General features: G+C 47.4%; 1 protein-coding gene across 2 annotated transcripts; it reads left to right on the top strand.

Annotated features, from left to right (window-relative positions):
• Positions 1-36: 36 nt before the first annotated feature.
• Positions 37-18,511, top strand: TNFRSF1A (TNF receptor superfamily member 1A). 2 transcript variants are annotated; one of them, XM_075437485.1, is made up of 10 exons: positions 37-320; positions 11,562-11,763; positions 12,062-12,190; positions 12,500-12,643; positions 14,244-14,325; positions 14,655-14,722; positions 14,934-15,056; positions 15,408-15,445; positions 16,236-16,395; positions 16,947-18,511. In XM_075437485.1, the coding sequence occupies exons 1-10, from the start codon at positions 279-281 to the stop codon at positions 17,246-17,248; spliced, it is 1,290 nt and encodes a 429-aa protein (XP_075293600.1). In that variant the 5' UTR covers positions 37-278; the 3' UTR covers positions 17,249-18,511. The 2 variants fall into 2 exon arrangements, with proteins under 2 accessions (XP_075293600.1, XP_075293609.1); XM_075437494.1 differs by lacking the exon at positions 37-320 and adding an exon at positions 1,936-2,100.
• Positions 18,512-19,141: the final 630 nt, after the last annotated feature.

The raw sequence follows: 19,141 nt of genomic DNA, 5'->3' as shown, positions 1-19,141 counted from the left end.
GAGGGAGGGAGGGAGGGACGGAGTGTGGCGTGGGCTCGCCAGTGCTGGTGAAAACTGGGAAGTGGATGCTCGCTGATGCATTTGACATTAAAGTAAATGTCAAACATATGGCGGGGCTGCGAGATCGCTCTCCCCTGTCCGAACTGTGGCAAGGCTCAAACATGAACGTTTGTGGGGATTTCTCTGACACTTGTGTGGTTCTAGAAAAATGCTTTTTCTTTCTTTTTTTTTGGGAGGCTGAAGCTCCATGAAGATGGAAGGGGGTGCCTCATCCACTCATGTGGCAGTATGTGGTAACTCTGAAACAAACCATTAAAAATGTGAGTTCTTCCTTCGCAGAATGTACTCATTGGCGCACGAGAATTTCTCCTTTAGGGGCTCCTTGTTGAAGGTGAGGGACTGAACTAGACAAAACGTGGTAAATCTTTCCCACCTCTGTCCCTGGAGATGGCTGCAGCCCGGTAACAGCTTGTTCTGCCCTTTCCTTCCCTCCTGCAACCTGCTGCTGGACAGGCAGAGCCATTCCAAGCCTCAAGTGCGGAAGAGAGCTGTGTAGCCGTGTGGCCCTCATTACTTTGTCCCTTTGTTCTGTGCACGTGCTGTTGCCGTGTGGCCCTCGTTACGTTGTCCTGGGCTCGTGCCGTTGCTGGCTTCCATGCAGCAGAAAAGCAACCCTGGAGCAGACACAGCCCCTGGAGGTGTTTGGCTTTGTCTGCAGTGATTCAGGCAGTGCATAGAGTGAATCATACACGTGTTTTGGGCTTACACACATGAAAAGAGAATATTCTTCCAAAACAATGCATAGTAGCTCAATGCCTTTGACTAGTACAGCGACAATTGCAGAAAATGGGGGGGGGGAGACGTTCTGGAACAACATGAGGGTGAGGCTTTAATACGCAAGAAACAGAGTTCTTTATCATTTAGCCGCTTACTCCTTACTGTATTTTTTTTAAACACCATTGTTCACAGCGTGCATTAAACGAAGCAGAGCTCCTGCAGAGTGTTGCATGCGCTGCGCTGTTAGATTTGCAATGTCAGTGCAGCCAGTTCGCTGGGGTGTACAAGAAAATGCGTGTTTGCAACGAAAAGGCGCAGGATGGGTATACATACTCTAAATATGCTAGTTTTGGCTGATTGATAAATCATAGAATCACAGAGTGCTTTGGGTTGGAAGGGACCTTTAGAGGTCATCTAGCCCAGCTCCCCTGCAGTGAGCAGGGACATCTTCAACTGGACCAGGTTGCTCAGCCCTGTCCAACCTGGTCTTGAATATTTCCAGGGATGGGGCCTCTACCACCTCTCTGGGCAACCTGTGCCAGTGTTTCACCACCCTCACTGTAAAAAATGTCTTCCTTACGTCTAGTCTAAATCTACCCTCCCGTAGTTTAAAGCCATTGCTCCTTGTCCTGTCACAACAAACCCTGATGAAAATGTTTTCCCCATCTTTCCTACAGCCCCCTTCAGGTACTGAAGGCCACAATGAGGTCTCCCCCCAGCCTTCTCCAGGCTGAACAGCCCCAACTCTCCCAGCCTTTCCTTGTAGGAGAGGTGCTCCAGCCCTCGGATCATCTTTGTGGCCTCCTCTGGACCCGCTCCCACAGCTCCGTGTGCTGGTGCTGGCAAGGCAGGCGAGATGCAGAGAGTTATTTTCTTAGAGCTACATGGTTGAGTTTCACGTGAACTTCGCATTAAGAGGAGAGTGTGTCTGACGGGCGAGAGGCTCACACGTCAGGGGGGTTTAAGACCACGCCGAGCCCCCTCTGGCTCCTTTCCCGTCTGTTTTCTGGCGGCTTCAGCCGGCCGCACACCGTCCGTTGCCTCTCTGCGCCTCGTCCATCTCCGTGTTCGAGGCAAGCCGGTGCCGGCAGCGGGTTTGCGGCGGGCGGGGCCGGGCCGGGCCGCCTCCCGCTCGCCGCCCTCTCTGCTGCCGCTGGCAGGAAGCGGGAGACGGGCTGGTTTCGCTCCGCGCTGCTCCGGCGAAGCCCGGGGCCGGGCCGGGGTGGGGCGGCTTCCTCTGGACGCGGGGAGCCCTGCCATGGGGACGTAGCCGGCCGCGGAGCCATGCGCGGCCCGGTGCTGCCCTGCGGCTCGCTGGGGACGGTAAGTGGCGGCGGGGGGGCCTCGCCGCTCCCCGCGGGACGGGACCGTGCCCCGGCCGGCGGCGGCTCCGGTTCGCGGGCCGTTCCCCCGGAGCTGCAGGGGGGCTGCGGGGCTGCAGCGCGGTGCCCGCCGCCGCCGCGGGGCTTCCAGGCCCGGGGTCCCTTCGCCGCTCCTCGCGGTCCGCGGACAGCCCGCGTTCTGCTCCCGCTCCCCGGGGGCTGTGGTTTCGCTCACGGCAGCCCCGCGCCAAGGCAGCGCCCGGGGAGCCATTTTCCCCTGCGGAGGGGCGAGGCGGGCGGTCGCGGCGGCGGGGCAGGCCGGTGCCGGGCCGGCCGGAGCGGCGGCGGGCGATCGGGAAGCCGAGCCGCGCCTGGCCCGCCGTCACCTGGCCGCGGGCGGCGTCGCCGGGCAGCGGCGCTGCGGGGCCACGGAGGTGAGGCGAGGCGAGGCCGGCGGTGCTCGCTCCCTGCCTGCCTCCCCGCCCGCCGCTGGGCTCGCCGCCGCCGCCGCTTCCGGGATTTATCCCCGAGCCGGGGAGAAGGAGGCTGGATTTACAGGAATGGCGGAGGGTTTCCTGGAGCCTGGGGCTACCCCGGCGCCGAGGCCAGCTGGGGGCGCGGAGCCGCCCGGGCTGGGCGCCGCCGGTGTGCGGGGGTCGGGGCCGGCTGCCGGCGGGGCGGACGAGCCGCTGCTGACTCGGGCGGCTCCGCTTGGCTGTGCCGCGGGTGCCTGCGGCCGTGCGGCCCGGGACGGGCTGGGCGCGTTGCTGTGGCTGAAGCTGGGGAAGCTCAGTCGCCGTTCTGCGGTTGTTTAAACAAGGAGTGGTGGGCTGTACCTACGCCCCAAACCACGGGATTTGTTTAAAAGCGAGTTCACCTTTGCGGTAAACCTTCTTTAGCTTTCTTGGGTATCTTAGGTCAAGATTTTTAAGCTCTTCATTGTAATTTTGCGGGTGAAAAAGTCACTCGTGAAAGAAATTTGAGTGTTATGAATATCCTGACGGCTAGAGGTGAATGATCGTCCAGTATCAGCCGATGTGTGATAAAAGTTGTGATGTCACTTAGCGTTGTGACATGGCTGTAAATTCTGGTACGGAAGTTACAGGATCAAACCTTTTATCCCTAAATACCTGAGCATTCTAGTAACAAACACTTGCACTTGACTGCACTGGGCTTGTAGTGTTGGTTTATTTGCTGTCAAGAAGTTGTGACTGCCCTACTCAGAGTTACCTTCTTCCAGAAGTTCTATTTTTCACACTTGGAAGCTTTTGGAAACCAGGTAATAGAGTTACAGCTAGCACTGGCAGGACAACACAACTAAAACTGTGGAGTAGGTGCATTTTACACCCTGATTCTAACTGTGGATCACTTACCATCTCAGGACCTAGGTAGCATACATAAACTGTTGACTTACATATAGATTTCAAAGCAGTTAGCAAACCTGCAAAACACTATTTCTGACTTCAGTACAGTGGTGCACATATTTTGCTGTAATTCAGATTCTGTGTGTGCTGTTATCCATGTTATTGCCAATAAAATGCACAAAAAACCACATTAGATTCCCCAAATTCATTATATTCTCTTCAGTTAAATAATACGCTGGAGGAAGAGTGTCCTTGAGTGGGATTTCTCTTACTTTTTGAGGACATTTTCCCCCTCCTATTTACATGTTCTCAATAAGACCACACTCGCTCGTCACAAGTAAGGTTTATCTTTTCCATAAAATCATACTAGTTTTTTCAGTGTTACAATTCTCACTCTGTTGCACGCCCTTCCATCTTCCATTGAATTTCCATATCATCCTACATTTGCTCTCGTGGCCTTTCTTACTCCCTTGATGCCCCGTTTCTAGTTTTCTGATTCTTTTGTTTCCTCTGATTCTTCAGAATTTCCTGTAGCTTGTTTCCATGCATTTGCTCTTTTTACGTGTCCTTAACCTCGTTTCCAGGTCCTCTGTGTTTTCCCTGCACACTCCGAACTTTCACAGTGGAAAAAATGGCAGCTGTCCTCGCTGAGGCTGCTATGTTTTCTACCTCGTTTGAAAAAAAAACAAAACCAAAACAAACGAAAAATCCAAACTAAACCAAAAAACCACTCGGCAGTTTCATTTATCAAAGGCAGTTCAGTTTCATGAAGAAAAAAGACAAAATAACCAGCAGGGTGCTTCTGGCATTGATTCCTTTTGAAGTTAAAGGGAGGAACTGCGATTTTGAAGTTAGATGCTATGTTATATAAAAATTGAAAGCAAAGCCACCAAGTGCATTGTAAGAAGGAACTGTTGGGTCTACCTTCCCATTTCCAGTAGCGGCCAACAGTCTACCAAGGGTTTTAGAGCAGGGCAAGCGTACAGCAATGAAAAATAAAAATACTTTCCTCGCTTCCAGTGATCTGTGACTGTGGGAATTCCTGAGTCAAAATGGTGTCTTCATATTTTGGACCCCTGAGTGTGTTTTTTATTCTGCTGATGGGTGTAATGATCACTTTTGGATCCCAGGTGCGTTTCTGGCACCCCCAGCACTCTGGCAGGGAGTCCCGCACCTCAGCTATGTGTTGGCTGAAGAAAGTACCTCCCTGTATTTCGTTTGAACCTGTCTCCTGCTTGTTTTGTATGATGCCTCTTAGTTCCTGCTTTGGAAGAGATGGGGAACAGTGATTCCAGTTCACCTTCTCCATGGCATTGGTGACTTTAGAGCCTGTTGTAGTATCCTCTGCTCAGCTGTCTCTTTTACAGGCAAATATTTTTAATCATTCCCCTTGTGGAAGCCATTCTGTACCACTGATCATCTTTGTTACCTTCCTCTGTATTGTATCTGGATTAATTTATGTTCTCAGGTTTGGGGACCAGAACTACAGTCTGGATTCAAACCTTTATGGATATATACATTGGCATAACAACACTTTCTGTTTTGTTCTCCAATCTTTTCCTAATAATTCATAGCATTTGATTGCATTTCTGATTGCTTTGTCCAACCAGGTTTGTTCCACTTTTTATCCGCTTGCGAATCTAATTTTAATTTCTATTTTTGGTGACCGTCCACTGCTAGCCAGATGGAACATGCTGATATCTGGGTCTGTGCCAATTTCAGTTATGTGGTAACTGAAGTTCTCTCAGGTAATCAGTACTGTCGGTTTGGATGCGTTTCCCGTACTTTTTATTAAGTAATCTGTTTTCTGCATTGCTAATGTTATTTGGGGTAAAACCAATTTTGTCACTTAGTTCCCTGCTTATCCATTTTCTTTTGTCATCACGAGGGGGCATTGCTTTTATTTGGGACAGATGTCTGGTATTCTTTTCCATAGTCTTGGCCTCATCCCTGGACAACTGAGTGCTTTCTTTGAACCCTTGGTAACACAGGCCTTTCTGTTGCAGTCTCAAACCTGACAGTAGAAAGTGCATCTCAAAGTGATGCCGCTACATTTCTCTATTAAAACGAACAGGAGTACAACAGTTCCAATGAACAGGATTCGGCACGCACGATTATCTGACTCTTAAAAAGTTCGCCTGGTGAGTCACTGTTGAGGGGCGTGAGCATGGCTGTGGCACAGCGCGGGCGAGAGCCAGGAGCTTGTGCCCAGCTGAAAATCAGCTGGGGATTGAAGGGGGATGCCCTCGCCCAGGCTTCTCACAGCTCTTGCTCCAGTGGTGCTCTGATGCGAGGCTGTACAGCTCTGCTGTCCGACTCAGCCCTGAACACAGGCAGCCGAACTGTGGGGGTGTCACCTGTCTGTGACTCGGGACTCTGACATAGTGTTCACCACTGTATCCTCCAAAGAAAAATTAATAAGTTATTTTCTTACAGTTGTGATTACCTACTGACTTCTTCACTCTTAATTTATCTCTGCTAATATGAAGTAAAAACTTCTGACTATAGACTGCATATATACACACATTTTATGATGTGAAGTTCACAATCTTTATAGATAAATCACAGTTTTTGGGTTTTTTTTAAAGCAAGATTTCTAAGACCTTTCTTCATTGCATGAAAGCTATTAGTCTCTTGGTTTTATACAATGCCTAGAATACACCATTTCCTCCATCTGATCTTCATAAAATGGAGGATTATTTATAATAATAGCTCTTGTATTCTTCTTTTGACCTTTCCAGGTTTTAATGAGCAATGAGAAAAGCTTCCTGTAAATGTTGCTTTAATACACATTTCTTAATGTATAAAGCAGAAGTTCTGGTTTCCCGTGCATCTCTGTATAGCAGATTGAAAAAATGCAAACCTCAAAGAGCTTCTGGAAATGGCAGAAGCAGTCAAAGAACATAAGGGTGGTCTTGCACCCTGATTTCTTTGGTAGCCCATTACTCTGAGCAGGATGTCTGTTTCCTTCTGAACTTCCAAGCTGGCTAATTTTTTATGACTCACCTAAAAGGCTTACAGATGACTTATGTGGATTACTTGTGCATTGTTATGTGTCACATAGAACTCTTAAGCAAAGAGGAGTTTCTATTAAATATATGAGAAATTCTAATGACTTGTAATGCCTTTTATTTGCAGGTAGTTCTTTAGTTTAAAAATTGAATTTGCAAAGTGGAAGTCTTTGAGAGAAGCAGTTGAATAAGCTGTTGGTGGGGAAGCACTTTATTACATGATAAATATTTAGGTGTGTACAAAAAAAGGAGTAAGCCTTATAATCTCTGGATTTTAACAACGCATTTGGTTTTATAAAATTGTTTTATTGTGAAAGTTTCATCTTTATACTTTTGTATTCAGGAGATTTAAACTCTAGAAATAATGAATTTGGAACTGTTTTAAACAGTAGCCTAGTGATGGGCAATATTTGAATTGTTTGGATTACTAACACCCGAGCGTCTGCTCCAGCAAGTATTGCATTCCTGTTAGTTCGGGTGAACAGGCGCGGGGTCTCAAGGCGCTGTGTGTCGGGGCAGGAATCGCGTCCCACCTGTCTAATGCTAATCCTCCCCTTCCCACTCAGTTTGCTTTCTGTGACCAGCCTCAGTCCACTCCGGACACTGGTAGGCATCCACTGGCCTTCTAGGAGAGAGGAATCTTGCTCCCAGCAGCACCCTCTCCATCCTCTCTTTCCCGTGATACTGTCAAACACCTGCGTGTGCTGTACCTGACTCCTCCGCCCTGCTCCCTGAGGGCAAGCAGCCTTGCAGGTCACAGCAGGGCTACTACAGTGCATGAGAGACCCATGGCATTCTTAACTTTTCTCTTTGCCGTTTCTTTCTTTCTTTCACTAAATCTTGCAGAGATGTCACCTCACTTGCAGTTCTCTGTGCGTGGTCTGGTGAGGCAGCAGCTACAGCAACGGTATGAATTGTAGCGGTGGCAGTAATTCAAGAATATTTGAGGTTGAAGGTGGTGCAGGGGTATCCTAACTCCTGTCACAGCTGCCAAAATTTTGCACAGAAGAGCTTTTGGGCTTGTGCAGTGTTTTTTTTTTTTCACTGTAGCTGTTGGGCAGTAAGTGCTGGCATGAGACATGAGAAGGAAATAGGGTTGCCTCACATGTGAGGAGAATGTGTGGGGCACATAGCTGTCACCCAGAGGGGTAGAATGATTTAAGCAAGCAGCATTCTGGTTTTCATCTGCCATAATTTGTTTATTTCTACAGCAGTTTCAAAAGTAAAACCTAGAGTTTCTACTGACTGCCACCCCACCCCGGGCAATCGTCGCTCACTAAAAATGTGAATGTGGTGTGCATGATGTGGTTTGGTTTGAATTAGCATTTGGCTTAAGTAATACATGCTGTCCACTTTTCTGTGCAGCATTGGTTAGTAGGTACTAGTTCTTTCTCCTGGTGAGTGGAATCTGAGCATGTTGTAAATCTAACAATGGTAAACCACCTTATTTCAGTTGCAGAAGACCTCTAAACTTTGCCTTGGTGAGCTAGTATCAATGACTTGAGGCTTCAGTGCTTAGTGAATGGGGCTACAGCTGGCTGGCAACCACTCACCAGTGGTGTTCCTCAGGGTTCAATTTTAGGGCCAGTTCTGTTCAATATATTTATCAATGATTTGGATGCAGGAGTTGAATGCACCATTAGCCAGTTTGCTGATGGTACCAAACCGGGAGCTGCTGTTGACTGTCTTGAGGGACAAGAGGCCTTGCAGAGGCATCTAGATAGATTGGAGCATCAGGCAATGGTAAATGGTCCAAATGCTGGATTCTGCACCTGGGATGGAGTAACACCGGGCACAAGTATAAACTGGGAGAGGAGTGGCTGGAGAGCAGCCCTGCAGAAAGGGACCTGGGGGTGCTGGTCAGCAGCAGGCTCAATCTGAGTCAGCAGCGTGCCCTGGCAGCAGAGAGGGCAAAGCCTGTCCTGGGGTGCATCAAACACAGCACAACCAGCCTGCCAAAAGTGGTGATTATCCCACTGTATTCAGCGTTGATGTGGCCTCACCTCGAGTTCTGTGTGCAGTTCTGGGCCCCACCATTTGGGAAGGGTGTGAAGGTCCTTGAGTGCCTCCAGAGGAGGACAGCCAGGCTGGTGGAAGGGCTGGAAGGCATGGCCTGTGAGGAGCAGCTGAGGACCTTGGGCTTGTCTAGTGTGGAGCAAAGGAGGCTGAGGGGCAACCTCATTGCTCTGTGCAGCTTGCTGGGGTTGGGGGGAAGTGGGGAGGGAGGTGCTGAGCTCTTCTCCCTGGGATCCAGTGATGGGATGCGTGGGAATGGCTCAAAGCTGCACTGGGGGAGGTTCAGACTGGACTTCAGGAAGCGTTTCTTTACCGAGAGGGTGGTCAAACACTGGAACAGGCTTCCTGGAGAGGTGGTCGATGCCCCAAGCCTGCCAGTGTTGAAGAGACATTTGGACAATGCCCTTAACGACGTGCTTTAACATCAGGTCAGCCCTGAAGTGGTCAGGCAGTTGGACTAGATGATTGTTGTAGGTCCCTTCCAACTGAAATAGTCTGTTCTAATTTCATGTATTTCCTGAACTTTGAGTCTGTCACTGGTATAAATCAGTGTACTGATGAATGGCTTGGAGAGATGCTTAAGATGGTGGTGTTTTTTTTTTTCTGACATGTGAATGATTTTTCTGGAATGCCAAGTCATTGGTTTGTGAGTCACTTGTGGTCTGTGACTCTGTTCCTCAGATTTTGATTAGTAATAGTGTGTTAACTCTGGTCTGATTACACTTACAGGCAAGCTTTCACTTAATCTGAAAAACGAAAAACACCTGCCCTGTTTTCTTTTGGTTTTGAAGGTATATCTGGCCAATTTTATGTGTGTTTTTGGCTTGATCTTTGATGTTTTCCTCTGTTTCTGTTGCTGACTTGTCTGACTTAAGGGCTGGCAGTATATGTTCCCATGTCAGGAGATTAATCATTGGCAAGTAAATCAGGATTTTATTATTGTTGCTGTCAGACCATCTGCGTGAATGATCTTTCACCCATTTTCCTGCAAGCAAGCAGTCTTGTAAGACTGTCAGCTGCTGAAACAAGTTTTATTTCTTACCGAATTGTTGTTAGAGTGCTCGCATTTATCCTGTGGTCAGCTAATTAAGTCTGAGACAATAGCGATTTAAATATGTGGTTCTCTTTTTCTTGTTCACCATTTTAGCATCTGGTCTGTTGAACATGTCTTTGTATGTCAGAGCTCTCTGAAAAATGGGGTTTTGCTTTGTCAGAGTTGCGGAGTCCTATCCTTCCTGAGGTTTGAAGTTGCTTTCCTGTATGTACCTTTCTCCCCTAAGGCTTTAATTTTGAGAGGGAAATAGGACAGCATGGGGCTGTCATAGCCATCTCGTTCTGCATATCTTTTCTTAAGTTTGCAACCACAATATTGCTATCAGCGTTGTGGTTTACCCTTATTGGTTTACTTTGCTTTTGCTATAGCTCTCCTAGCTGAAAAAACAAAAAGAAATGGAACTGTGAAGCTGTGCATGTACACCTAGGCGTCTTACCACTTTCAAAAAAGCAAGCTGGGAAAACATTACAATGTAGGGAAGTTAGTGTAGTAAAACTCAGTGTGAGATTGTATGAATGGGGCAGGGTTGTATTTACTTGCAAAAAAATTAGTAGGTTTTCATGCATTGGCATGATCTGATGCACAGACTACACTGGCACACACTCTCCGTGACGTACTTAGAAGCGCCAACACGTGTATGTCCAGACAGTGTGGCCAGGATCACTTGCATGCAACGCAGGCGACAAGGGACACTGGCTGTCAAGTCTTCATCGTGCTGCTGGGGTTCTTCATGGCACTACAAACTAGTTTTTGGACAAGTCCGTCATACCCTTCAGGAGTCGTCAGCTGGTATGGGATGGGCCTTTGCCGTAGAAACTTGCTGACTTCAGGCTCTGTAAATCTTGGGCCAAGTTGTTTCCTGGTTTTGTTTTTTCTTTTTTTTCTTCCCCCCTACCTTTTTGTTAGTGTATGGGGTTTTTTTTCCTTGTCTGAATGCACGTTTGAAAATCATGCCTAGGGTCTGTTTTTCTGTTGGGCCAAGAGGCAAAGGAATCGTGTCTGTGATATGCTGCAATCTTGTTACCATCCTCCCAGTGCAGGGCCTTCTGCTGAAGTCATCTCTGTTGCAGTCTTACCAGAATGTAGACCTTTTGGCCATGACATAGACAGCACATTACTCAATTTCACTGCTGGGAATAGTGTGCTGAAAACAATGTCCATGGAATGGTGTCCTTCATTATTAGTACAAGCTGTTCTTTTAACCCTTTGTTCTGCTGTTCCTTCCCATGTATGTACATGTGTGTGTGCACAGACTTATAGTCATGCAAATCTTAATATTTCTGTTAAAATTCTTGACAATCGTCATCTTTAAAATGAAGAATAACAGGTAAATCTTAAAGGAAGTAACAAAAGAAAAAAGTGCACATTTTTGTGGCAGACTGTTCAGACTGAATAAACAGCTGCAGTTTAAAAGGAAGAATGTATGTTTGATGGGGAGAAGTTGAAACCCAAACTTTCCCACGTTTCTAGGGCTGGCTTGCTCAGGAGGAGTTTTGGAAGCTTTTCTGTACTTTGCAAGCAGTGAGATCCTCCTCTGCCTTCTTATTTCAAACTTCCCTTTTCGTTTATTTGTTCAGTCGAACTGCAAGTCCTGGATGCTGCCTTCTCTCTGAAACTGTTTCTGGATGGTCTGTCTTAGTGCCTGCCTTAATAAAATGATTCCTTTGCTCTTGAGTAACTTTCTTGCAAGATGCAGCTTTTTCAAGGCATTCCATCCATAAATTGCACATTATTAAAATTACTTGCTTTATATACAACCAGTTTGTCACATTTGTATGGTGTATTAATAACACAGATGACAGGCATCGGTTTGTTGGGGTTTTTTTTTGTAAATAATCTCCCCACACACTTTTGTTGTGGAGGGTCCTGATACTAGAATTGGTCAAGTCAATTGAACTCACTGTTATAATAACATTTAATTTTAAGTGCTGAAGTCAGCTGTACTGTCTGCAAGGGGATATGATGTTTTCTTACCTTGTTTCTTTCCCTCTCTCTCCCTCTCCTTCTGTATTTACAGGTTATCCTGACATTTGTCTGCATGTTGACGAAGGAATCTGTAGAAATTTCTCCAGTGCCATATACACTGCAAGTCCATCGGGCAGCTTTGGATGGAAGAGACCCCTCTAACCCCGTGAGGAGAGAAAAGAGGCAGGTGCAGTGTCATCTGGGACAATACCTACATCCCAGAGAGACGCACTGCTGTATGAGGTGCCATGCAGGTAAGTAAAATAAGTAATAGTGACCTTCACCTTAGAGGCATTTCCCTGTCCAGCACTCCATAAACTGTTTCAGTCCTACATCTACATCAGCGCTCCCTTTCCTTGGTACCTGTCCCTACCTGGATAAATTCATATTCCTTGACTCTTTTGGACTGTTAGTGTCCTTTACGCTGGTGAGAGGAAGCATGCTCAGTCCTTACACCATCAGAATTTCACTGAGGAATCAGTGACTCCCATCCTCCCTATGACAACACGTTTGCCTTCCTGTTAGAGCTCTGTTAAGTGATTTTTCTTGCAGGTACCTACAAAGAAAAAGACTGTGATCAGCCTGACCAGGCACCTGTCTGTCTTCCGTGTGCTAATGGCACGTTCACAGCTGTTGATAACACCATGTCTAAATGTTTCCAGTGTACACGTTGCCGTGCAGGTGAGTTATCTGTAGGATTTGAGGAAAATGGGTGGTAGTGGCAGGTTGGGTGCTCGAAGGGGTGGAGAGCTGGTGGAGGAAGCTTGGAAAAGTAAGCAATTGAAGGGGCAGAAGGACAGTGCAGAGGAAGAGATCTAGGGCAGCAGGAATAAGGGTTATAAAATGAGTACAGTCTGAGGCACAGTTTGCAGGCCTTTTTAGCCTTTTTCTGGGAAGATTAGGGGATAACAACACCTGCTATCATAACAATGCTGTCAGCTGAAGGTGAAGGAAGAGATTGGAATAATCAATTCTCCTTTCTTTCCTCAGAATTCCAGCAGATAGTAGAGTCCCCCTGCACCCCAAAGCAAGATACCGTGTGCGGTTGTCGGAAGAATCAATATCAGATTGGCCTGTCCGATCTCTTCCAGTGTAGGAACTGCAGCTCCTGTGTCAATGGGATTATTGCCAACTGTGAGTATGGCACGGATATGGCTCCAGTACGGATATACTGTACTAGGGCAGACATCAGCAGCCCTCTGTGTGCTCTCCGGACCCTGCAATGCCTTGCCCTGAAGTGATTGTAGTTTTGGAACAACTCTTGGTATTGCCTGCTGCCTTTCCCCAGAAAGACTGCCATTTTTTGCCTGCCTTGGCATCAATACCTGTTTTCTGTCACAGTTTCTACCTTCCTTTTGTCCTTGAACATTTTCTTGGTTTGGGCTGTTGTGAGGAGAAATTTTCTACTTAATTTTGGTACCTTTGCCTTGCACGTACTGAAGCAAGGTCTTTATGATGCTCTAGAGCAGATTCTCCCTTTGCCTTCCTATTTTTGTCTTTCTCCTGATGGTCATTGTATTTCTCTTTGCAACTGCTGGAAGCACTTTGAGTACAATTGCTGAAAATACGACTGGTCCCAGTGCCCAGCTGAACTGTTTGCCAGTCGGCTGGTGAACCACCACAGCATACTGTGCAGCGTTTTAAAGTAAAGAGCTGCTCAGGTAAAGCTGAACTGTACCCAGTGGCATTGGGTGTGACCTGGGGATGGTGCAGGCGTGTGGGAGAAGCACCCATGTTAGCTGTCCCAAGCTGCCTAATCTCCAGTCAGGAATCAGAGATCCTAATCAAATACTGCTTGCTGCCCTCTCCTCTGTGCTGTAGTCTAATTCTGTTAATTTCCCGTAAATGTTCCTTACCTTGTTTTCCGAAAGCTGTCCCCTCTTCATGAATTCTGCTTCTCCTGATCCCTTTCCCATCTCTTGCCCTGCCTAATGTGAGGCTTGCTGTCTCGCTGGTGAACGCGTTCCCTCTGGTGCTCGGTAACCTTTCTCTCTGTTTCCGCACTTATGCCTGTCCTCGAGGGTCATCATCGTACACCGTCCTTGAGCAATTTCCTTCCCTCTTGGCTGATGTAGAACTGTTTTAGCCCTGTCCCTTGCTTGCCACAGAATACATGCTGCTTGTTCTAGTACCTTTTTCCCTTCCCTGATGCAGCTTTTATTTCCTTCCCTCACTATTCTCGTTTGCTCCCCCCCACACCTGTGTTACTCGGTCTCCACAGTGTGACTTCCTTAGAAGCAACAGCTCTTTCATTTCTTACCCCTTCCACTCGCAGCATAGCAGATCACAAAAGCGAATGTGTCCCGTGGGTTGAAGTGATTTCTCCCTGCCCTGAACTGACTTCCTCACCACTCCCAGCTGCTTAGGGACCACTTCTCTCTCATCTTTGCCTGACTAATGTGATTTCCCCTTCCTGTCACGCTTGAACTTGAGTGACTTTCCCCACTTTTGCACTGGAACCGTCATTATCCGTTAGACCAATTTCAGCTGCACTGTAATTTTAGTCCCTTTCCAAGCCTCTACAGAGGCCCCTGACCTACCAGGACAGTGGTACCCTTATTTTTTATTATTTTGTCCTCCCCCAACCCTGTCCTCAGACCGAATCTTCTTGCTCTTCTTCAGAAGCAGTTCTCCAAGCTCAGAGGGATAATCTCCCCCATCTTGGAGTGGATTTTTTTCCTTTTATTTTCTTCTCTGTGCAGATTATGGCAACAGTTTCTTCTTTTCTCTACAGGTTCAAAGGACAGAGACACAATTTGCAGGTGCAAGCCTGGATTCTTCCTGACACTTAATAATGTTTGCAAGTCTTGCAACAGGTGAGCTTTTTTCCTGTGTATGCCTGTCCACTGAGCAGGAGAGACAGCAGACACAGGCACCACCAGAGGAGGAGATTTTTCTGAAGGCTCTGTCCATCTTGACATATCTTTACAACATTCTGCTTTTCTGGGGCAAATCAGAGGGCAATCCCCTCTGACACCCCTGGTCTTCTATGTGTAGGTATCAGCCCACTAAGAACCCAAAGTCACTAGCCGCACTGCGTTGCTCTGCAGTGCAGGCTCATCTTGACTTGCCTGTTACGTAGGATTGTCGCTAATGGCTGGTGTTTCATTTCATGCATTCTCACCTCTCTGATTTGCTCTTTCAGCTGCACTGGAGAAGACTGCTTGCAGTGTCATAGCCCAGTGACTACCTCACCGACTTCATCTGGGCTGAGTAAGTACTGGTGGAACTGAGGGACAGTGGAACCTTTCCAGGGTGGGCTTTTGTTCTGTTAATGCCTTTTGTAAAGTGTTATTTTCTCCACTCTCTCAAACCATTATTCTTTTTCTCCCTACCATTTGCACATCTTCACTTGCTGTTATTCCTCTAGCACTTACCTCTTCCTTTGATTCCCTCACTCATTTGCCCTCTCCCTTTTGTCCAGATGGGAACCTTGTCCTTGGCATCATCGTTGCAATATTTGGAGTTATCTCTGTCCTCTACATTGTAAATAAAGTAGTGAAGCTGGTTCAGAAAAATGGGATAGCATCATCTTTCTACTCCTGTGGTGAGTACAGCAGCATATGCAGTGATACTAATTGGGACAGATATCATTCTCTGTGTGTGTGTGAATGTGTGCAGATGTGAGGGGAAAAAGTGGGATCCTGTCGCTCTGCTTTGCTGCAAGGCCAGAGGAACACGAGAACTCGATAGCTAAGCTTACTGGTGCAGTTCTTACAACTCTGCAGCCATGCCCGTAGCTGTGACTGGAAGTGCGTGTGAGCTCGTTGCTGGGACGTGTATTTTGCTATAAAGCCTTTTTGAGGGCAGGATTGTGAATAGCTGCTTTCCTGTTTCCTCTGGGACGAGAGGAAGTGAAAATAATTTCTACTTTCTTTGTTCTTTTTTTCATTTAAAGTTTCTTTGCCACAGACAACCAAGGAACCAGTATCTGAGGTGAGCAAAGCTGATGGGTAGAAGAGCTTTCATTCTGCTTTCAACTATGTTAGCCTGGGATCCAGAGTAATATTTTTTTCCCCATGGGCTGTTTTCAGGCCTTGTATTTTCAAATGAGTTGAGTATTAGGGCTGTTTAATTCAGAAGTCTCTTTCTGTAGAGGTGGAGCCATTAACATTCTACTTCATTCTACTTCCCCTCTTCTAGAGGATGCTTTTCAAACTCCTGGCTTTTTGCTCTTTTCTTCCTGGATGCTTTTTTTTTTTTTTTCCAGATAGCTGGGCCTTAATCCCTTTTTTTCCCTATATACTCCAAGCTTGGAGGTTTTAACTAATTTTACTTCACTTCAGATCTTGACCCCACAAGCCTCTCAGTGCTGCTTCACAGTGTTTTCTCAGGTCCAATGTTGTTCTGCAATTAAGAGGGCCCAAGCAGTAGTTGAGGTGGGATTTCCACAGCCTTACAGAGAAGGCTGATGGGAAAGGTGGCATGTGGAGCTTCTAGAAGGGTGGTGGTGGTGGGTCCCAGCCTTACCTGATTTTGTATAGAAGTATTTTTTTCAGACTACCAGTTTTTGAGCCAAAAGAGGGTTAAACTCCTTGGGTTCTGCTGGAAAGAAATGCTTGGTGCCTTCTGCTCAGACAAGGCATACAGGAAGAATTAAAACTTCAGCACCTGATCCCCACCTATCTTGAATAAATTTTAATATATAAAGCTAGTGGTTCCTTGAAGGAGACAGGTGTATTGTGCTGCTGCGAGTGATTCTGGACCAAGAAAATGTGTCTTTCAGGTTGAGGTAAGAAAAAGTGAAATTTGCATCCTTCTTCCCGAGTCCCAGAAGGAAACAGAATTGTCAGTGAATGCAACACCACCACCTGCGCCTCCGCCGCAAAGTTCGCAGGAGTTACCAGACTGTGTGAGACCTGCCAGGAGGACGCAGCTTCCAGACAGTAAGTGAAACTCCCCCATCCTTCCCTCCTTCCCCAGGCAGATGGGAACCTGATGGTGCAATGCAGCGAGGAGGATGCTGGACAGACCTTACCTGGTGTACGTGACCTGTGTGTATACTTTGTGTATGGCACAGCACAAAGGCAGAAGTGTGCCCAGAGCCTGTACATTCTAAACATCTACACAAGGCCTTTCTGTTGTCCTTTTTCCCTGCCAGCCTAATGGATTGTCATATGTGGTGACATGCCGTCAGTCTTAATGCCTCGAGGATGGTGACCCAGAGTGTTCTTTTGGCAGGAACATGTGGCAGCAAGGCTCTAAGCACGTGTGCTCAGCTCTGCTCACAACCTTACACAAGAGCATATAGAAGCATTCCCCTTGCTTTTTGAGGGATAAGAGCAAGTCTGGACATCACACGAGTCTGTGTGACTGCTCTGTAGAAGACCTGAACAGTATGGGGCAATGCATGGTCCCAGGGCACCATCCAGCACTCACATTCTCCTTGAGGCTGCAGAATCCTGGTTCTCACACATTATTTCTTCTCTTTTCACAGACCCTGTTATTCTCTACACTGTGGTGGATCACGTACTGCCATCTCGGTGGAAAGAGTTTGTGAGGCGTCTGGGTCTGAGCGACTATGATCTAGAGCGAACTGAGATGGAGCATCGGTGTTTTCGAGACGCCCAGTATGAAATGCTTAGACTGTGGAAACTGCAGATGGGCCATGCTGCAACTGTGGAGCACATCAGCTGTGTTCTCAACCAGATGGAGCTGAGTGGCTGCAGTGAAGCTATTCAAGAGGCTTTGTTGAACCAGAACTCTCCACAACCTTGCAGCCTCCACAGACATCTTTAATCTATCTCTGCCTTAGTTGCCCTTGCCATGACTGTTAAGAGAGGATCATAACTCCCTTCCTTTCCTGTCTTCCTTTTCCCATACCTCCCTGTCTTTCTGACACTCCTCAGCTGGGTTTGTTGGAGACAGCAGCAGATGATGGAGGAAGGCTGAGGTTCGCTTCTCAACCACCATGTAGTTCAGCACCTTTAAACTAAACCTTTTCCCAGGGAGGGAAAGCATCTCATAAAGGAAGTGGTGTGTGGACTCTGACCAAGATGAAAACAGGAGCTCAGAGTGACTTGATAGATCAGCTACTCTATGGACAAGTTGTTGCTGAAACAGGTGCTCCACCCACCACGCAGTGGGTGAACCTGTAGGGTGACTTGGTTCAGCTGGCTGTTCGGATGGTGCAGTACTCCCTCACTTTTTGCAGATCTGTTTTTCTGCAAGATCAGACAGTGGAACTGGCTCACATTGCAGCCCTTCGATTGCCAACTCTGACTCGAGGGAAGTGGTGGGAGGACGGGCCGGTTTCAGGGAGCGGGAGAGCATTGCCCCCTCCCGGTGCCAGCCCGTTACAGCTGTGGCAGGACAGTCATGGAGGTGCAGAAGTGCTGGCTGCGTGAGGAACGGGAGGGCGTTATCCTTCCCACGTCCCCCGTCTCCCTCAGGTTCGAGGGGAATAAGAATTTCGAGCCAGCCAGGGTTGGTGCTTTTTTCTCAAGGTTGTTTTTTTTTCCCCTGTACCTGGAAACCATGTAACATAGCATTAAGGAAACACCTGCCTGCGTGTTTGTCCAGGTGCAGGGGGGAAAGGAAAGCGTGCGTCTGGGGGAGCAGGTGCCTGTGTACCTGGCAGTGTGAGTGCCTCTGCAAATCGATGCTTCCAGACAGGTCCACAGGCTTGTGTCACCTGCTAATCCATGTCCGAACGATTCGCTGAATCTGATCTAACGGCAGATAGGACTGTGTGTGTGTACATACATATTATTTTTTTTAGCAGCTGTTGAATAACTTCACACTACTTCCTGGACTGCATTCTGTGATTGCTGCTTGGGTGTGAGAGCCGTTCGGCACCATCTCCAAGCTCTCGCCATCGCGGTCTCACGGGTATTACCCTGGGTCAAGCAGAAGTAGCAAAAATCAATTAGCCTGCATCAGGTGCAGGTTGTCCACACATTTGTAACGTGGACTTTTTTATTTTAGTCTCTCATCCCTTGCTCAGAGAGAAACTTTCTATTGTAAATACACTAAGTGCTCTGAATAAAATTTGTATTTTTACCTCTGCGTATGTTCTGGCTTTGTCCATATCAGATTCTCTTCTGTGACTGTGGGTGGGGGGAGAGAAAGGGAAATAACGTCCAGAAGTGGCAAGAGTAGGCTGCAGGAGTAGGTGGGGTGGTGGTCTGACGAATTTTTTTTTTTAAAAACAAGTTTTATGAACTTCTGTATGTGAAGGCTACCTGCCCTCAAGTCACAGGAAGCTGGCTGAAGGCAGGAAGCAGGGCTGACATGAAACTGGTTGCTGGTCTTCTCAGACATTCAGGAGTCAAAGGGGATGCCAGCATATTCAAAGTGAATTTCTAAACGGTACACAGTGAGCCATTTTGATTTGTGTTTGGCTTTTTAAAGAGGAAAATACCTTTAAACAGAAGAATAATAATAGATGAGATGATGGTGTTAACCTTACAGAAGCATGGTTTTGTCTGAGGAACCAAGGCACGGTGTTGGGGCAGGGAGGAGCCTTCCTGCCCTTCCTGCCCCAGCGGTGACAAAAGCTGGGACTTGGGCATTCATGGCAGCTGGTAACGAAGCCAGGGACCGAAGTCAGTTTTAATTCCCAGCTGGAGGCTCTGTTTCGCCGTGCCTGCGTACTGTTTTAATTGAAGCTGATTTTTTTTTTTTAAAAAG

This window comes from Opisthocomus hoazin, chromosome 1, assembly GCF_030867145.1.
Source record: "Opisthocomus hoazin isolate bOpiHoa1 chromosome 1, bOpiHoa1.hap1, whole genome shotgun sequence".
Classification (NCBI taxonomy): Eukaryota; Metazoa; Chordata; class Aves; order Opisthocomiformes; family Opisthocomidae; genus Opisthocomus; species Opisthocomus hoazin.
The sequence above is the reverse complement of the archived record's forward strand: the minus strand, read 5'-3'. Positions and strand labels throughout refer to the sequence as shown.